Source organism: Trachypithecus francoisi, unplaced genomic scaffold (assembly GCF_009764315.1).
Source record: "Trachypithecus francoisi isolate TF-2019V2 unplaced genomic scaffold, Tfra_2.0 Lachesis_group7, whole genome shotgun sequence".
In the NCBI taxonomy this organism is placed as follows: domain Eukaryota; kingdom Metazoa; phylum Chordata; class Mammalia; order Primates; family Cercopithecidae; genus Trachypithecus; species Trachypithecus francoisi.
In genome coordinates this window covers 100,192,681-100,212,396 of record NW_022681472.1, presented here as the reverse complement: position 1 = coordinate 100,212,396, position 19,716 = coordinate 100,192,681, and the positions used below count along the sequence as shown (strand labels likewise).

Genomic DNA, 19,716 nt, shown 5'->3' with positions numbered 1-19,716 from the left:
CTGCTGGGCATCAACACCTCCTACTGTGAGTCCTCTACCATGATGTGTTCAGGCCACAATGCTGTCCTATCTATGCCCCCTGTCCCCCTGAAAAGCTAGTTTTGACCTTTCTTCAGCTTAGGCAGAGGTCTGTGTCTTTCTTCATGATTAGAGACCAGGTGGCAGGGAAGCACACAACCATCACACAGACTCAGACCACAGGTCCATCCTACCCTCTACCTGGGTGAATTTTCAGCTCTTACTTCCTTTCTCTGGAATAGGACTTCAAGCTTCCAAACCTGATGTGATCTCCAGGCTGGAGCAGGGGGATGAACCATGGACCCCACACATCTTGAGAACTCAGGGGAGCTGGAGCTGGAGGCACAAGAGAGAAGGTGAGTCTGCTCCCACTCTCTGCTTCTGTGGTAGGTGCTGCAGCTTCACTCACGAATCCCTTCTCTGCAAGCTCCAGACAAATCTCTTGTTACCCTCAGGCCTTTGCTTTCCTCCTCCTTTTTCTATCTTGTCCTCTTTTTTGCTGTTATTTGCCCCTGTTATCTGTCCGTAAGTAGGTTTGTGTTTTATTTACCCTAGAAAATGCTCTTTCAGCCACAAAAAAGAGCTCAAGTGTCTTTCCCTGGCAGCTGGCTCCCAGTCCCTTCACTTCCATGTCATCCACTCCTTAGGCTGTTTGGGAAAAATGCTAATCACATTTTTCCTCTGCTCTGACACCACAGCAACAATCAACAAAGAGTTCATGACCAAATGTGTGGAGGGCTTTTCCCATGCTCCAAACAGCTCTAATTCAGTTCCGTTTTGGTGCTTTCTTCTTGGAGATAGCCTGACACCCCACAGGCTGAGGGCTCAGTCTCTGAGACTGTCCCCTCAAGACACTACTTGTAAGTTCAAGATTTCCAAACTTCAGACCAACAGGATTCAAGTTGGAGTTCCCATGACCCTCACTCTGGGTTCTATTAATTTGCTGGAGCAGCTCACAGAACTCAGGGAAACACTTAGATTTGCCAGTTTAGGCCAGGCGCGGTGGCTCACGCCTGTAGTCCCAGCAGTTTGGGAGGCCGAGTTGGGCAGATCACTTGAGGTCAGGAGTTCAAGACCAGTCTGACCAATATGGTGAAACCCCATCTCTACAAAAAATACAAAATTAGCTGGGCATGGTGATGTGCATCCATAGTCCCAGTTACTTGGAAGGATGAGGCATGAGAATCACTTGAACCCAGGAGGAAGAGGTTGCAGTGAGCTGAGATCATGCCACTGCACTCCAGCCTGGGTGGCAGAGTGAGACCCTGTCTCAGAAAAGAAAAAAAGAAAAAGATTTACCAATTTATTATAAAGGATAAAGGTGAAGAAATCTGTAGGCTGTGGTATGGGGGAAGGGGTGTGGAGTTTTCATGCCCTCCCTGGGCGCATCACCCTCTAGGATCCTATCCACTTAGCTATCCAGCAGCTCTCTGAACCCTGTCCTCTTAGGTTTTTATAGAGACTTTATTATGTAGATATGATTGATTAAACCATTGGCCATTGGTGATCAACTTAACCTTTAGCTCCTTTCCCCTCTCTGAGTTTGGGTCTTTGGGGCTAAGAATCCTGACCTTGTAACCATGCCTTGGCCTTTCCAGTGATCAGCTTCATCCTAAAGCTGTCAGTCAACATAAGCCTATGAAAAGAAAGCACTTTGGAGATTACAAGGATTTTAGGAGTTGTATGCCAGGTCATGGGGGTGAAGACCAAATATATATTTCACACTGCCCACAGGGTTTGCTGGCCAGCTCTGTTTTGGCTGCTTGGAGACACCACTTAGAGAGACGTTCTCTTCCAAGTCTCTCATTCCTGCTGTTATTCATTCAGAGCATCCTAGGCCAATTTTGGGTCTTAAGGAAACAGATGAGCTAGAAAGTGTTTCTTCCTGTGTAGTGGGGGACCTGGGCATGTAAACAGTAAGCAGAACAGAGTCCTGGGGATCCATGCTGCCACACAGCTAACATTTATGCTTGATGCAGGCCTGGCACTGTGCTGTCACAGTGAATTTATGGAATTTGCCAATATCTCTGCACAATCGGTGCCCAGGAAACTGAGGCACAGAGAGATTAAATGGTAGCCCCAGATCACACAGCCGGCCAGGGACAGAATAGAGTTGGGTCCCTGGCAGATTGATCTCAGCCCCATACTCTTATTTTCCCTAAGGAACCAGCTTTATTGAGGTGTAATTAACATATAATATGTTAACAAATATTTAAAGTATATGATTTTATATCTTTTGACATATGTATACACATGTGAAACCATTGCTACAATCTAGGGCAGATATATCCATCACCTCCAAAAATTTTCTCCTTCTTCATCGTCTTTCACTCCTTCCCACCTTTCTCACTCCTTCCCACTTATATCGTGAAGTAGTTACTGATCTCCTTTCTGTCACTATAAATTATATTTTCTAGAGTTTTATGTGAAAATGAAATCATTGAGCATGTATTCTTTTTTGTCTGGCTTCTTTTATTCAACATAATTATTTTGAGATGTGTTTATGTTGTATATCAATAATTCTTTTTATTTCTGAGTAATATTGTTTTGTTTGAATATACTACAATTTGTTCATACTCTGTTAACAAACATTTGAGTTGTTTTCGTTTTTTGGTCAGCATACATTAAGCTGCTGTGAACATTGCCTTCCACTCATCTTGTACTTCCCTAAGTTGTTGTGAGTTGTCAAGCATGATTACTGTTCTCTCCCTTGTCCCCCAGGTGCAGTCACTGGTCCAGCATTAAGGCCAGGATTCCTTGCTTTCCAGGGCTGCTGAATAGCTATCTTCCTGGCACTTTCCATTCTTACTCTCTTACATTGGAGTCACCATCTGTTGAATTCCATGTCTATTTATTTATTTATTCCTTGTTTTGCTGAAGTACATCCTCAAATAGGTTGAGCCCTTTTGTGTCTCAATATGGCTTTATTCTACCCTCATGTTTCTGAGTCCTTATGTATGAAATGTTTTATAAACTTCATATAAGTTGAATTATTTTATTCAGTCTGACAGTCATTAGAGTGTGCAGTAAAGGGTTAACTCAGAGGCTTGCACTGCCCAAATCCTGCATATTCCAAAGGTCTTTAGGACTAACCCCTTGACTAGCTTCTTGGAGGTAACCTCTAAGCTGTTGGAATATTCTGCCTGGTAAGAGTATTTGAGTATACCTGGGGCCTTGGGCTATGCTAGTTTATGCTAACTATGTGATTTAAAGCAAATGCTTATTTCTGTTTGCCTGGGTCCCTGGACCACAGTGTGTCAGATTATCCCCTGAGGGGAACTGTCAAGGTACCTGAGTGCCCCAAGTCCATGTACTAACCATTAATAAAAGTCCTGAACACTAAAGCTCAGGTGAGTTTCCCTGGTCATCAACACCTTGCATATGTTGTCACACATGGTGGCCGGAAGAATTAAGGTCTGTCCAGGTGACCCTATTGGAAGAGGATATCTGGAAGTTCACACTTAGTCTCTCCTGGACCCTGTGTGGCATTTTCATTTGCTGATTTTTAATTGTATCCTTTTGTCCTAATAAACTGTGTAATTGTGAGCATAAGAGCTTTTCTGAGTTCTGTGAGTCCTAGTAAATTATCAAACATGAAGGTGGATTTGGGTACTCCTCGCAGAGTGCTTTGTCCATGTAAATGTAACACAATTATTGATAAAGTTGAGAGTAAGTCTGCCATTTTGCTATTTGTTTTCTATTTGTCTCATCTATTTCTTTTTTCCTATACTATATATATATATTTTTTTTTTTTTTTGAGATGCAGTCTCACTCTGTCACCCAGGCTGGAGTGCAGTGGCTCAGTCCCAGCTCACTGTAACCTCCATCTCCCAGGTTCAAGTGATTTTCCTGACTCAACCTCCCGAGTAGCTGAGACTACAGGTGCCCACCACCATGCCTGGCTAATTGTTTTATTTTTAGTAGGGATGGGGTTTCACCATGTTGGCCAGGATGGTATGTATCTCTTGACCTCATGATTCGCCCACCTCAGCCTCCCAAAGTGCTGGGATTACAGGCATGAAGCACTGTGCCCGGCCTCTTATATTCTTTTGAATAAATCAAACTTTATATGTAATTTTATGTTTCTTCTCCATTAGCTTTTTAGTTGTACATTCTTTTTTAAGTGATGACTCTAATGATTAAATATGTCTCTTTGACTTACTATGGTCTACCTTAATGTTTTTACCACTTCTTGAAAAATGCAAGATCCTTACAATTCCTTTCGTCCCTCTCCTTCCTTTCATTATTATTGTCACTTATTTTGTACTACCTACTTTGAAACCTCACCAGAGAGTTTATTCCATTGCTATTTCTTGACAGTAAATATTCATTTAGAGTTACCCTTTCTAGTGTTTTTCATTCCTTTCTGCAATTCTGTACTTCTGTTCAAGATCATTATTTTCAGTTTGAAATTTTTTCTTTAGTATTTCTGTACTTGAGCTGGCATTATTCTGTGAGCTTTTGTCTGAAAGTGTCTTTGTTTTCCTTTCTTGATTTTTTCCTTTATTCAGTGGATATGATGTATTAATTGATTTTTGGATGCTAAACAAACCTTGCATTTCTGGGATAAGTCCCACTCAGTAATGGTGTATAATTTTATATATATATATTGTGGAATTTGATTTGCTAGCATTTTGCTGGGGAATTTTGTGTCTGTATTAGAGATTCTGATCTGTTGTTTTATTGTCTGTTTTTGGTATCAGGGTAATACTGTTTTCATTGAATGAATTGGAAAGTGTTCTCTTTTGTTTTTTTGGAAGAGTTTGTAAGAATTAGTATTAAGCCTTTTTTTCTATTCTGTAGTTCATTAGTTTCTGTTATATTCCTTATTTTCTACCTTCTGCTTGATTTGGGTTTAGTTCTTTTGTTTGTTTGTTTGTTTTCCCCAGGGTTTTAAGGTAGAAGATTAGGTTGTTGATTTGCTCCCTTTAAAAAAAAAATGTAGGCATTGAGGGATGGCCAAGGTAGCCAAATACAGACAGCTCTGGTCTGCAGCTCCCATTGAGACCAACACAGAAGATGGGTGATTCCTGCATTTCAAACTGAGGTACCCAGTTCATCTCATTGGGACCGGTTAGGTAGTGGAGAGGGAGTGGAAGCAGGGTGGAACATCGCTTCACCCAGGGAGTGCAAGGAGCCAGGGGACCTCCCTCCTCTCCCAGCTAAGGGAAGCCATGAGGGACTGTGCTACACGGCCTGGGTACTACACTTTTCCCATGGTTTTTACAATCTGCAGATCAGGAGATTCCCTCATGAGCCTACACCACCAGGGTCCTGGGTTTTAAGCACAAAACTGAATGGCTATTTAGGCAGGCACCGAGTTAGCTACAGGAGTTTTCTTCATACCCTGGTGTCACCTGGAATCCCAGTGAGACAGAACTGTTCACTCCCCTGGAAAGGGGGCTGAAGCCAGGAAGCCAAGTGGTCTCTCTCAATGAGTCCCACTCCCATGGAGCCCAGCAAGCTAAGAACCACTGGCTTGAAATTCTCACTGCCAGCACAGCAGTCTGGAGTTGACCTGGGACATTCAAGCTTGGAGGGGAAAGGAGCATCTTCTGAGATTACTGAGGCTTTAGTAGGCGGTTTTCCCCAATAGTGCTAAGGAGACCAGGAGGTTTGGACTAGGCGGAACACCACAGTGCGGTAAAGCAGCTGTGGCCAAACTGCTTCTCTAGATTTCTCCTCAATGGGCTGGGCATCTCTGTAGGAAATACAGCAGCCCCAGTCAGGAGCTTATAGATAAAACTTTCATCTCCCTGGGACAGAGCACCTGGAGGGAGGGGCAGCTGTGGGCACAGCTTCAGCAGACTTAATCTTTCCTGCCTGGCTGTGAAGAGAGCAACTGATCCTGACAAGGGGGATTCTTCCAGCACAGCACACCAGCTCTGCTAAGGGACAGACTGCCTCCCCAGGTGGGTCCCTGAATCCCATACCTCCTGACTGGGAGACACCTCTCAACAGGTCAACAAACACCTCATACAGGAGAGCTCTGGATGGCCTCGGGTCAGTGTCCCCTCAGGGATGAAGCTTCTAGAGGAAGGAGCAGGCAGCAATCTTTGCTGTTCTGCAGCCTCCACTGGTGATAACAAAGTCAACAGGGTCTGGAGTGGACCTCCATCAAACTGCAGCAGACCTGCAGAAGAGGGCTGTGACTGTTAAAAGAAAAACTGACAAACAGAAAGCAACAATAACCACATCAACAAAGAAGACACACACACACAAACCCCCATCCAAAGGTCATCAGCCTCAAAGATCAAAGGTAGATAAATCCATGAAGATGAGGAAAAAACAGTACAAAAACACTGAAAATTCCAAAAAGCCTCTTCTCTTTCAAATGATCACAACTCCTCTCCAGCAAGGACACCAAACTGGACGGAGAATGAGATTGATAAATTGACAAAAGTAGGCTTCAGAAAGTGGGTAATAACAAACTCCTTGAGCTAAAAAAAAAAAAAAAAAAACATGTTCTAACCCAATGCAAGGAAGCTAAGAAACTTGATAAAAGGTTACAGGAACTGCTAACTAGAATAACCAGTTTAGAGAGGAACATAAATGACCTGATGGAACTGACAAACAGCACAAGAACTTCGTGAAGCATACACAAGTATCAATAGCTGAATTGATCAAGTGGAAGAAAGGATATCAGAGAATGAAGATCACCTTGCTAAAATAAGACATGAAGACAAGATTAGAGAGAAAAGAATGAAAAGGAATGAACAAAGCCTCAAGAAATATGGGTCTATGTGAAAAGACCAAACCTACGATTGATTGGTGTATCTGAAAGCAATGGGTAGAATGGAACCAAGTTGGAAAACACACTTCAGGATATTATCCAGGAGAACTTCCCCAACCTAGCAAGATACGCCAACATTCAAATTCAGGAAATAACACGGAACACCACTAAGATACTCCACAAGAAGATCAAACCCAAGATGTATAATCATCAGAATCTCCAAGAGTGAAATGAAGGAAGAAAATGCTGAGGGCAACCAGAGAGAAAGGTCAGGTCACCTACAAAGGTAAGCCCATTAGACTAACAATGGATCTCTCTGCAGAAACCCTATAATCTGGAAGAGAATTGGGGGCCAATTTTCAACATTCTTAAAGAAAAGAATTGGGCCGGGTGCTGTGGCTCACGCCTGTAATCCCAGCACTTTGGGAGGCTGAGACGAGCAGATTACCTGAGGTCAGGAGTTCGAGACCAATCTGACCAACATGGAGAAACCCTGTCTCTACTAAAAATACAAAAATTAGCTGGGCATAGTGGTACATGCCTGGGAGATGGAGGTTGCAGTGAGCTGAGATTGCACCATTACACTCCAGGCTAGGCAGTAAGAGCAAAACTCTATAACAAAAAAATAAAAAATATTCAACCCAAAATTTCATATCCAGCCAAACTAAGTTTCATAAGCAAAAGAGAAATAAACGCCTTTCCAGGCAAGCAAATGCTGAGGGATTTTGTCACCAGCAGGCCTGCCTTACAAGAGCTCCTGAAGGAAGCACTAAATATGGAAAGGAAAAACTCATTCCAGCCACTGCAAAAGCACACAAAAATATAGAGACCAATGACACTATGAAGAAACTGCATCAACTAATGTGCAAAATAACCAGCTAGCATCATGATGCCAGGATCAAATTCACACATAAAAATATTAATCTTGGCCGGGCGCGGTGGCTCAAGCCTGTAATCCCAGCACTTTGGGAGGCCGAGACGGGTGGATCACGAGGTCAGGAGATCGAGACCATCCTGGCTAACACGGCGAAACCCCGTCTCTACTAAAAAAAAAAATACAAAAAATTAGCCGGGCGAGATGGCGGGCGCCTGTAGTCCCAGCTACTCGGGAGGCTGAGGCAGGAGAATGGCGTAAACCCGGGAGGCGGAGCTTGCAGTGAGCCGAGATCGCGCCACTGCACTCCAGCCTGGGTGACAGAGCGAGACTCCGTCTCAAAAAAAAAAAAAAAAAAATTAATCTTAAATGCAAATGGGCTAAATGCCCCAATTAAAAGATGCAGACTGCCCAATTGGATGAAGAGTCAAGACCAATCCGTGTGCTGTATTCAGGAGATCGATCTCACATGCAAAGACACACACAGGCTCAAAATAAAGGAATGGAGGAATATTTACCAAGCATATGGAAAGCAAAACCAAAAAAAAAAACGGGTTGCAATCCTAGTCTGATAAAACAGACTTTAAACCAACAAAGATCAAAAAAGACAAAGAAGGGCATTACATAATGGTAAAAGGATCAATGCAACAAGAGGAGCTAACTATCCTAAATATATATGCACCCAATACAGGAGCACCCAGATATATAAAACAAGTTCTTAGAGACCTACAAAGAGATTTAGACTTTCACACAATAATAGTGTGAGACTTTAACACCCCACAGTCAATATTAGATTAACAAGACAAAAAATTAGCATCCTTTATTTATTTTTTTTAATTTTTTTTTTTTTTTTTTTTTTTGAGACGGAGTCTCACTCTGTTGCCCTGGCTGGAGTGCAGTGGCACAATCTCAGCTCACCACAAGCTCTGCCTCCTGGGTCCACACCATTCTCCTGCCTCAGCCTCCTGAGAAGCTGGGACTACAGGTGTGTGCCACCATGCCCAGCTAATTTATTTGCATTTTTAGTAGAGACAGGATTTCACTGTGTTAGCCAGGATGGTCTCAATCTCCTGACCTCATGATCTGCCCACCTTGGCCTCCCAAAGTGCTGAGATTACAGATGTGATCCACCACACCCAGCCAGCATCCTTTAAAATTAAAGGATATTCAGGACTTGAATTCTTCTCATTCTTGTCAGTGCCACAAGGCACTTATTCTAAAATCAACCACATAATTGGAAGTAAAACACTCCTCTGCAAATGCAAAAGAACAGAAATCATAGCCTCCCAGACCACAGTGCAATCAAATTAGAACTCAGGATTAAGAAACTCAAAACCATACAACTACATGGAAATTGAACAATCTACTCGTGAATGACTCCTGGGTAAATAACGAAATTAAGAATGAAATAAGTTCTTTGAAACCAATGAGAACAAACAGACAATATACCAGACTTTCTGGGACACAGCTAAAGCAGCATTAAGAGGGAAATTTATAGCACTAAATGCCCACATCAGAAAGCTGGAAAGATCTGAAATTGGCACCCTAACATCACAAAACAACTAGAGAAGCAAAGGCAAACGAATTCAAAAGCTAGCAGAAGACAAGAAATAACTAAGATCAGAGCAAAACTGAAGGAGATACAGACAGGAAAAATCCTTCAATAATCAATGAATGCAGAAGATATTTTTTTGAAAAAATTAACAAAATAGATAGACCACTAGCTAGACTAATGAAGAAAAGAGAGAAGAATCAAATAGATACAATAAAAAATAATAAAGGGGATATTACCACTGATCCCACAGAAATACAAACTATGATCAGAGAATACTATAAACACCTCTACACAAATTAGAAAATCTAGAAGAAATGGATAAATTCCTGGACATATGCACCCTCCCAAGACTAAACCAGGAAGGTGTCAAATCCCTGAACAGACCAATAACAAGTTCTGAAATTGAGGCTGTAATTCATAGCCTAACAACCCCAAAAAAGCCCAGAACCAGATGGATTCACAGCCAAATTCTACCAGAGGTATAGAGAGGAACTGGTACTATTCCTTCTGAAACTGTTCCAAAGAATAGAAAAAGTGGGAATCCTCCCTAACCCTTTTTATGAGGCCAGCATCATCCTGATACCAAAACCTGACAGAGACACAACAAAAAAAGAAAATTTCAGGTCAATATCCCTGATGAACATCGATGCAAAAATGCTCAATAAAATATTGGCAAACTGAATCCAGCAGCATATCAAAAAGCTTATTCATCAAGATCAAGTCAACATCATCCTTGGGATGCAGGGCTGTTTCATCATAGGCAAATGAATAAATGTAATCCATCACATAAACAGAACCAATGGCAAAAACCTCATGATTATCTTAATAGATGCAGAAAAGGCCTTCAATAAAATTCAACATCTCTTCATGTTAAAAACTAAATCAACTAGGTATTGATGGAACATATCTCAAAATAATAAAAGCTATTTATGACAAACCCATAGCCAATATCGTACTGAATAGGCAGAAGCTGGAAACATTCCCTTTGAAAACCAGCACAAGACAAGGATACCCTCTCTCACCACTCCTATTCAACATAGTATTGGAAGTTCTGGCCAGGGCAATCAGGCAAGAGAAATAAATAGAGTATTCAAATAGGAAGAGAGGCAGTCAAATTGTGTCTATTTCACTGTATATTTGGAAAACCCCATTGTCAGCCAGGCACGGTGGCTCATGCCTGTAATCCCAGCACTTTGGGAGGCCAAGACAGGTGGATCACGAGGTCAGGAGATTGAGACCATCCTGGCTAACATGGTGAAACCCCATCTGTACTAATAACCCAAAAAAATTAGCCGGACGTGAGCCAAGATTATGCCACTGCACTCCAGCCTGGGCAACGGAGCAAGACTGCATCTCAAAAAAAAAAAAAGTCAGGAAACAACAGATGCTGGCGAGGGTGTGGAGAAATAGGAATGCTTTTACACTGTTGGTGGGAGAGTGAATGAGTTCAGTCATTGCGGAAGACAGTGTGGTGATTTCTCAAGGATCTAGAACCGGAAATACCATTTGACCCAGCAGTCCCATTACTGGGTATATACCCAAAGGATTGTAAATCATTCTGCTATAAAGATACATGCACAGATACATTTCTTGTAGCACTATTTACAATAGCAAAGACTTGGAACCAACCAAAATGCCCATCACCGATAGACTGGATAAAGAAAATGTGGCATATATACACCATGGAATACTACGCAGCCATAAAGAGGAATAAGTTCATGTCCTTTGCAGGGACATGGATAAAACTGGAAGCCATAATTCTTAGCAAACTAACACAGGAACAGAAAACCAAAAACAATATGTTCTCACTCGTAAGTGGGAGTTGAACAGTGAGAACACATGGACACAGGGAGGGGAACATCACACACCAGGGCCCATCACGGGGTGAGGGGCAAGGGGAGGGAAAGCATTAAAACAAATACTTAATGCATGTGGGCTAAAAACCTAGATGACAGGTTGATAGGTGCAGCAGAGCACCATGGCACATGTATACCTATGTAACAAACCTGCAGGTTCTGCACATATATCCCAGAACTTAAAGTAAAATTTCTAAAAAAGAAAAATTTTTTTTAACTTTAAAAAATGTAGGCATTGACAGCTACAAATTTCCCTTTAAGCACTGATTTAGCTGGCATCCCACAGGTTTTGATATGTTGTGTCTTCCTTTTCATTCATCTTGAAGTATTTTCTAATTTTGCTTTGTACTTCTTGTCTGACCCATTGGTTATTTAGTACTGTGTTGCTTAATTTTTACATATTTGTGAATTTAGCAAATTGTTTTCTGTTATTAGTTTCAGTTTCATTCCATTATGTTTAAAAAACATAATGACAAGGAAACTTGTAGAATTTCAGTCTTTTTAAACTTATTGAGGCTTGTTTTATGGCCTCACCTATGATCTGTCCTGGAAAATATTCCATGTGTACTTGAGAAAAATGTATATTCTGCTGTTGTTGGGTGGAGTATTCTCTAACAACTTATATGTTTGTTAAGTCTAGTTTGTGTATAGTGTTCTAAATCTTCTACCCTTGTCCCTCAGTATCCATGGGGGATTGGTTCCAGGAACCCCTTCAAATACTAAACTCCACAGATGCTCAAGTCCCTTATATAAAATGGTGTACTATTTTCATATCACCTATGTACATCTTTCTCCTATATACTTTAATACAATGTAAATGCTATGTAAATAGTTGTTAAACTTGACTGTCTGGGGAATAATGACAAATCTGTGTGTGTTCAGTAGAAATGCAACCATGCTTTTTGTTTAATTTCCATTTTTTTTTGTATTTGTGGTCACTTGAATCCATTGATGCAGAATCCCCAGTGTATTAGTCTGTTTTCACACTGCTATGAAGAACTACCTGAGACTGAGTAATTTATAAAGGAAAGAGGTTTAATTGACTCATAGTTCCACATAGCTGGGGAGGCCTCAGGAAACTTACAGTCATGGCAGAAAGTAAAGGGGAAGCAAGGCACATCTTACATACCAGCAGCAGTGGGCAGGGAGGGTCGACTGCCAAGCACTTTTAAACCATCAGGTCTTGTGAGAACTCACTATCATGAGAACAGCCTGGGGGAAACCACCCCCATGATCCAATCACCTCCCACCAGGTCTCTCCCTCAACATGTTGGGATTACAATTTGAGAAGAGATTTAGATGGGGACACAGAGCCAAACTGTATCACCTAGATACAGAGGGCCATCTGTATTTCCTTGTTGATCTTCTGGTTAGATGTTCTATCCAAATTGAAAGTGGGGTTTGAAGTCTCTGACAACTGTTGTTGAACTATGTATTTCCCCCCAATGCAGAGACCAGCACGGTCAGGGAGACCCTAACCCAGGGGCGCTAGAGAAATTAAAGACACACACACACAGAAATGTAGCGGTGTGAAGTGGGGAATCAGGGATCTCACAGCCTTCAGAGCTGAGAGCCCCAAACAGAGATTTACTCACATATTTGTTGACAGCAAGCCAGTCATTAGCATTGTTTCTATAGATATTAAATTAACAAAAAGTATCTCTTATGGGAAATGAAGGGATGGGCCGAATTAAATGAATAGGTTGGGCTAGTTAACTGCAGCAGGAACACGCTCTTAAGACACAGTTCACTCATGCTAATTGTGGCCTAAGAATGCCTTTAAGTGGTTTTCCGCCCTGGGCAGGCCCAGGTGTTCCTTGCCCTTATTCCCGTAAACCCACAACCTTCCAGCTTGGGCGTTAGGGCCATTATGGACATATCACAGTGCTGCAGAAATTTTGTTTATGGCCAGTTTTGGGGCCAGTTTATGGCCAAATTTTGGGGGGCTTGCTCCCAACATATCTCCCTTTGATTTGCAAAGAGAAAAGCAAGGGCAGCTTTGTCACGGTGAGCTACTTCTCACAGGAGTCAGGATCCGCATCTGCAGACTGTACAAAGACAACACAGATTAAAAGCACAATCATCATTGAAATCACAGAGCTTCCAAGTGTTTTTATCCATTTAAATGGGCTGCTAACTGCTAATCTGTCTGCAGCTCCTTTCAGCACTCCATTTCTGGCATTAAGGTCAGGTGTGCCTGAGATGCTTTAAATATTTGTTCTTTTAATTTTGCTATAGCCAAAACCAAGTTTGTAGAGTGTCCTTCTAGATGCTTTTTTATTCTTTCCCAAATTTTGATCTTATTAGGAGCATTTAATAGTTTCTACAAATCCTTATGTTTACCATTTGATATGCCAAATGATATATGGCATATCATTTGAGGTTGAGGTGCCGCTATATCGCTGTGGTTCCAGATAATAGGAACTTTTGCCATGCTTCTTATAATTTCTACCATCTGACTGTTTTGTTCAGATCAGCTGAATATAGTGTGACCGTGCCATACAGACTCAGGTGCAGTTCAAGCTAAACATCCTCTTAGTGGACCAATTAATAATGATTCCATAGGAATCGTTGTGTAGCACCTCTCTGCCTGTTCTGCAAAGCAGTCTTCCTAAACAAGTACGTTCATTTTTTCTGACTGGGTCCAATTCTGTTTACAAATAGGTTTTTGAAGGTGGTATGCCTCAATTATAGGAGCAGTTATTATGGTAAATACTGAGATCAGAAAGCATGTGTAACTGTGTCAGAGTGATTGCATCCAGGCATTATTACCAGCCCTTATTGAAGGAATACTCATGGCTGTGGTGATAACCGCTATCATAGCTGCAATTAAATTACTCGTTGTGACTAGTTGCCCCACTTTCCTCAGGTTTTCTTCTGCCATCTGTGACAGCTTCTTGATCTGTCCCCAGGTGGGTGGCTGTGTTCGACGGTTGTTGCTTGTGACAGTTGGGGTCCTCCTCAGCGTCAGCCTCGACATGGCTGCAACCGAGGGGTCCTCGGGATCCTCCCAGAGTCTATTCCTTGACATCTGGCTCATAAGGTTTCAGGTGTCTTGGTGGTATCCAAATCGACTGTTGATTTTGGCCTGGAGAAAGACAAGCATAACCTCTACCCCAAGTTATTATTTTGCCTATTTCTTAACTTTTTGTTATTGGATCTCTTCACCAAATGATGCTAGATTCAGTTGTATATGGGCTGTCCTGTAATCCGTATTTCTCCTCCTTTTTTGTTTTTGTCATCAGTTGTTGTTCTGTATGAAATTATAACTGAGCATTTTCAATTAACTGTGTGGAGTGAACCACGTATGAGGAATCAGAAATCACATTAATAGGCATATCAAAAGCAGTCAATACCTCAGTTACAGCTACAAGCTCTGCTTTTTGAGCTGAAGTATAGGACGTCTGGAAAACTTTACTTTTTGAGCCAAAATAAGAAGCTTTGCCATTGCTAGACCCATCTGTAAAAACATTCTCAGCACCTTCAGTTGGTTTAAATTTAGTTATTTTAGGGAGAATCCAATTAGTTAATTTCAAAAACTGAAACAGCTTCGTTTTAGGAAAATGATTATCGAGAATGCCCACAAAGTCAGCTAAATGGGTTTGCCAAGTAAGACTATTTTAAAAAGCTTGCTGTATTTGTGCCTTTGTGAGAGGGACAATAATTTTTCCAGGATCATATCCATGTAATTTAACAATCCGAGTTCTCCCAATCCCTATCATAGTAGCGATTTGATCTAAATAAGGAGTTAGAGTCTGTGAATTAGTATGTGGGAAAAAAAGCCACTCTACTAAGTCCTGTTCTTGAACAATAACACCAGTAGGTGAATGCTGAGCTGAAAATTTAGCAAATCTAGAGTCTTCTCTGGATCTATTCTATTTATCTGAGCTTTATGGACTTGCTTCTCAATCAGTTGTAACTCGACCTCAGCCTCCTTTGTTAACTGCTGAGGGCTAGTGAGACTAGAATTTCCTCTAAGGATAGAAAACAGATTACTCATGGCATAGGTAGGAATGCCTAGAGCAGGTCATATCCAGTTAATATCCCCTAGTAATTTTTGAAAAGCATTTAGTGTTTTTAATTTATCCCTACATATGGTTACTTTCTGTGGCACAATGGTAGTGTCATTTACTAAAGTCCTCAAGTAGGAGTAAGGAGTAGTAGTCTGAATTTTTTCAGGAGCTATAATTAAACCAGCACGAGAAATTGAATTTTGCAAGTGATCATAACATTGGAGTAATTCTCGAGTGGGGACAGCACAAAGTATATCATCTGTATAGTGAATAATGTAACACCGTGAAAATATTTAACGAGTAGGTTCCATTGCTTGCCCCACATACATCTGGCAAATAGACTGTTTAACATACCCTGTGGCAACACTTTCCAATGATAACAGTTAGCAGGCTGCAGGTTGTTTACTGCAGGAACTGTAAATGCAAACCGTTCACAGTCTTGCTCAGCTAAAGGCATAGTAAAGAAACAGTCTTTTAAACAGTCTTTTAACAGACTATTAAAGGCCAATTTTTTGGAATTATAGCAGGAGAAGGCAATCCTGGCTGTAATGCTCCCATAGGTTGTGTAACTGAATTGATGGCTCTTAAGTCAGTTAAGATTCTCCATTTACCTGATTTTTTCTTAATTACAAAAACTGGAGAATTCCAAGGAGAAAATGTTGGAGCTATGTGCCCATTTTCTAGTTGTTCAGCAACTAATTTCTCTAAAGCTTCCAGTTTCTCTTTACTTAGCGGCCATTGTTCTATCCAAATCGGCCTATCAACCATTTTAAAGGTATATGTTCTGGAGGCTTAACAATGGCCGCCATCAAAAATGTTTTCCTCATCTTTGGTGAGAACTCTGTTTTTCCGCTTGAAGCGGTTCTTTCAAACCTGGCAAATTTTTTTCTAGTCCCATACCAGGGACATACCCCATTTCAGGCATTGTATGTTGACTTTGAGGGCTATATAATTGTTTTGGAATTAGAACTTGTGCTCCCCGTTGTTGTAATAAATCTCTTCCCCATAAATTTGTAGGTACAGAAGTTATAATTGGTTAAATAATCCCAGGTTGTCCATCAGGCCCCTCACAATGCAAAATATAACTACTTTGATAAACTTCAGCGACTTGACCAACTCCAACCACGTTAAATTGAGTGGGTGGAATTGGTCACGTGGACGGCCAGTGCTGTAGATAAATGATTGAAATGTCCGCTCCTGTATCTGCCAAAACTTTAAATTTCTTTCCTAGAATAGTTGTTTCACAGGTAGAAGGTTTATCAGTAATTTGATTTACCCAATAAACTGCTTTGCCTTATTTATTTGTGCTTCCAAATCCTCCTGATCATTTAATTTCACTTTTTCCCATTCCCACATACAGCACAATCAGGAGCTGTGCTATGCGCTCTCCTGGCTCTGCTTTCCAGGGAACAGAAGCAGATATAACAATCTGAATTTCCCCATTGTAATCTGAATCAATGACTTCTGTATGTATTAGTATGCCATTTAAACTTAAACTACACCTTCTTAAAAGTAATCCTATTGTCCCTGCTGTCAAGGGTCCACAGACTCCTGTTGGGACCTTTTGCAGGGGTTCCCCAGGCAGAAGGCTCACAGCTTTTGTGCAGAAAAATCTACTGCGCCACTACCGGCTATGGTGGGGGACAGACATTGTACAGGGGTGAGGGAATGGCCTGAACTGGAAATGCCCCGGTTTAGAATGGGGCCAGGGACGGGTCCCTCATGGCGTTTCCCGAAATCAGGTTCCCATCTTTATCAAACTTAGAGTGACACTGACTAGCCCAGTGTTTTCCTTTTTTACATTTTGGACATATTTCAGCCTCAGCAGTTTTCTGTTTTCCCCTATCTGGCAGCCTGACTCGCTGACTTTTTCTACATTCTATTTTAGTATCACCATGCTTCCCACAGTTAAAACAAGCTCCAGGAAATGGAGTGTTTCCTTTATCCACTCTCAGTCCTGCCATTGCCTGTGCCAACAAGATAGCTTTATGCAGATTACCTCCGATACCATCACAGGCCTTGATATAATCAACTAAATGTGCTTTCCCTTTGATAGGTCACAGAGCAGCCTGACAATCGGAATTAGCATTGTCAAAAGCTAATAACTGCAGTACTATATCCTGAGCAGCCGAATCTGCAATCATCTTTTTAAGAGACTCCTGTAACTGAGTTACAAAATCAACATATGGTTCCATTGGTCCCTGTTTTATAGCACTAAAGGAAGGGTGTTGTTCTCCACCTGAAGTGATTTTTTTTTTCCCAAGCTCTAATGCACACTCCTCTAAGCTATCCTTTGGCATCCTGCATGACCAGTTGTGCATCTAAACCAGCCCAGCTGCCAACCCCCAAAAGTTGGTCTGCGGTTACATTAATCTGAGGTTGGGCCTGGGCCTTGCAAGCAGCCTGAATGGAAGCTTCATCTGCCTGCCAAGCTTTAAATTGTAAGAACTGAGCAGGAGTTAGACAAGCTCGAGTAAGAGCATCCCAGTCAGTAGGAATCATCCGACTGGAAATAGCAACATTCTTTAACACTCCCATTACAAAAGGAGAACCTGGTCCATACTGATTTACAGCTTGTTTTAATTCTTTGAGTAATGTAAAAGGAAAAGGCTCAAACGTAGCTGTAGTATTTCCCTCTTGAACTGGAGTGTGTATTCTAACCGGGAACTGCCAAGCCTCTAAATCATCCTCTCATCTAGCTTGCTGAACTCCTGCCTGAATAGAATTAAGAGCAGTCACTGGAGGCGCTGCTTGAACAGTCACTGGGGCAACTACTTTTTGCACAGTGTCCTCTGGAAAAGAAAGATTTGTGGGGTCATTTTCTTCAAAATAATAATGAGGGGGTGCAGAAGAGTAGGGATGAACCTCTCCTTCCTTTGCCGGTTTAGCTTTGGCTGGCAAATAAACATGATCTGTAACCTCTACTGTTACTTCGTTATACTCTTGTTCCTCCTCATCATCAGTGTGAAAAAGTTCCAAGGTGGAAAGAACCAGCCCCCAAACTTGCCCCATTGTTACCCTGATGTTTTCGAGCTCCCCTTCTTACTCACCATGGGGATTGCTTTAAGAGTACTTTGGTGTCCTCCAGCTAGTTTTCCATTCCAGCCATCACTCTGGCGACCCTTTGACCTGGATTCGAACCCCCACAAATGGACGCCACTTGCTGACACCAGCACGGTCGGGGATACCCTAACCCAGCAGCGCTAGAGGAATTAAAGACACACACACAGAAACATAGAGGTATGAAGTGAGAAATCAGGGGTCTCACAGCCTTCAGAGCTGAGAGCCCTGAACAGAGATTTACCCACATATTTATTAACAGCAAACCAGTCATTAGCATTGTTTCTATAGATATTAAATTAAAAGTATCCCTTATGGGAAATGAAGGGATGGGCCGAATTAAATGAATAGGTTGGACTAGTTAACTGCAGCAGGAACACGCTCTTAAGACAGTTTACTCTTGCTAATTGTGGCTTAAGAATGCCTTTAAGTGGTTTTCCGCCCTGGGTGGGCCGGGTGTTCCTTGCCCTTATTCCCGTAAACCCACAACCTTCCAGCTTGGGCGTTAGGGCCATTATGGACATATCACAGTGCTGCAGAAATTTTGTTTATGGCCAGTTTTGGGGCCAGTTTATGGCCAGGTTTTGGGGGACTTGCTCCCAACACCCCAATTCTTTCAACCTTTCATTGCACATTCTTTGAAGCTCTGTTGTTAGCTGTGTATATGTTTACAAGTGTTATAACTTTTGAGTTGACCCTTTTATCATGGTAAAATGTCCCTCTTTATCTCTGGTAGCATGTTACATTTTAAAGTCTATTTTGTCATTATTAGTATAACCACTCTAGCTTTATTATGGTTGCTATTTGCATAACACAGGGTATCTTATTTGATTTATGATTTTTCAACTTCACAATGGTACAAAATTATTCTGTTTTTCATTTTCAGTACAGTAGTCAATAAATTGCATGATATTCAACACTTTACTATAAAATAGGCTTTGTATTAGATTATTTTGCCCAACTGTAGGCTAATGTAAATGTTCTGAGCATGTTTAAGGTAGGCGAGGCTAAGCTATGATGTTTGATAGGTTAGATGTATTAAATGCATTTTTTTACTTATTAGTCCGTTCTCACACTACTATAAACAAATACCTGATACTGGGTAATTTGTAAGGAAAAGAGGTTTAATTGGCTCAGAGTTCTGCAGGCTGTACAGGAAGCATACCAGCTTCTGCTTCTAGGGAGGCCTCAGGAAACTTAAAATTATAGCAGGAGGTGAAGGGGAAGCAGGCACATCTTACATGGCTGGAGCAGGAGGAAGAGATACAGGAAGGAGGTGCCACACGCTTAAACAACCAGATCTCACTAGAACTCTATCACAAAAACAGCACCAGGGGGATGTGCTAAGCCATTCATGAGAAACCGCCCCCGTGATCCAATCACTTCCTACCAGGCTCTATCTCCAGCATTGGGGATTGCATTTCAGTATGAGATTTGGGTGGGGACATAGATCCAAAGCATATCAACTTCTATATTTTCAACGTATCATGGGTTTTTCAGGACATAACACCATTGTAAGTTGAGGAGCATCTGTGTATCTTTTTCCATTCTTTTACTTCCAATCTGTTTTTATCTTTGAATCTAAAGTGTATTTCCTATAGATAGAA

At 41.5% G+C, this 19,716-nt stretch overlaps 1 protein-coding gene across 1 annotated transcript in view; it reads left to right on the top strand.

The window, feature by feature from the left end:
• The window catches only part of LOC117079453 (zinc finger protein 252-like), a 44,620-nt gene that overhangs the window by 8,429 nt on the left and 16,475 nt on the right, over window positions 1–19,716 (top strand). Inside the window, 1 exon segment of the mRNA XM_033203288.1 lies at window positions 261–374. Within this exon segment, the coding sequence (XP_033059179.1) occupies window positions 261–374 (114 nt within the window).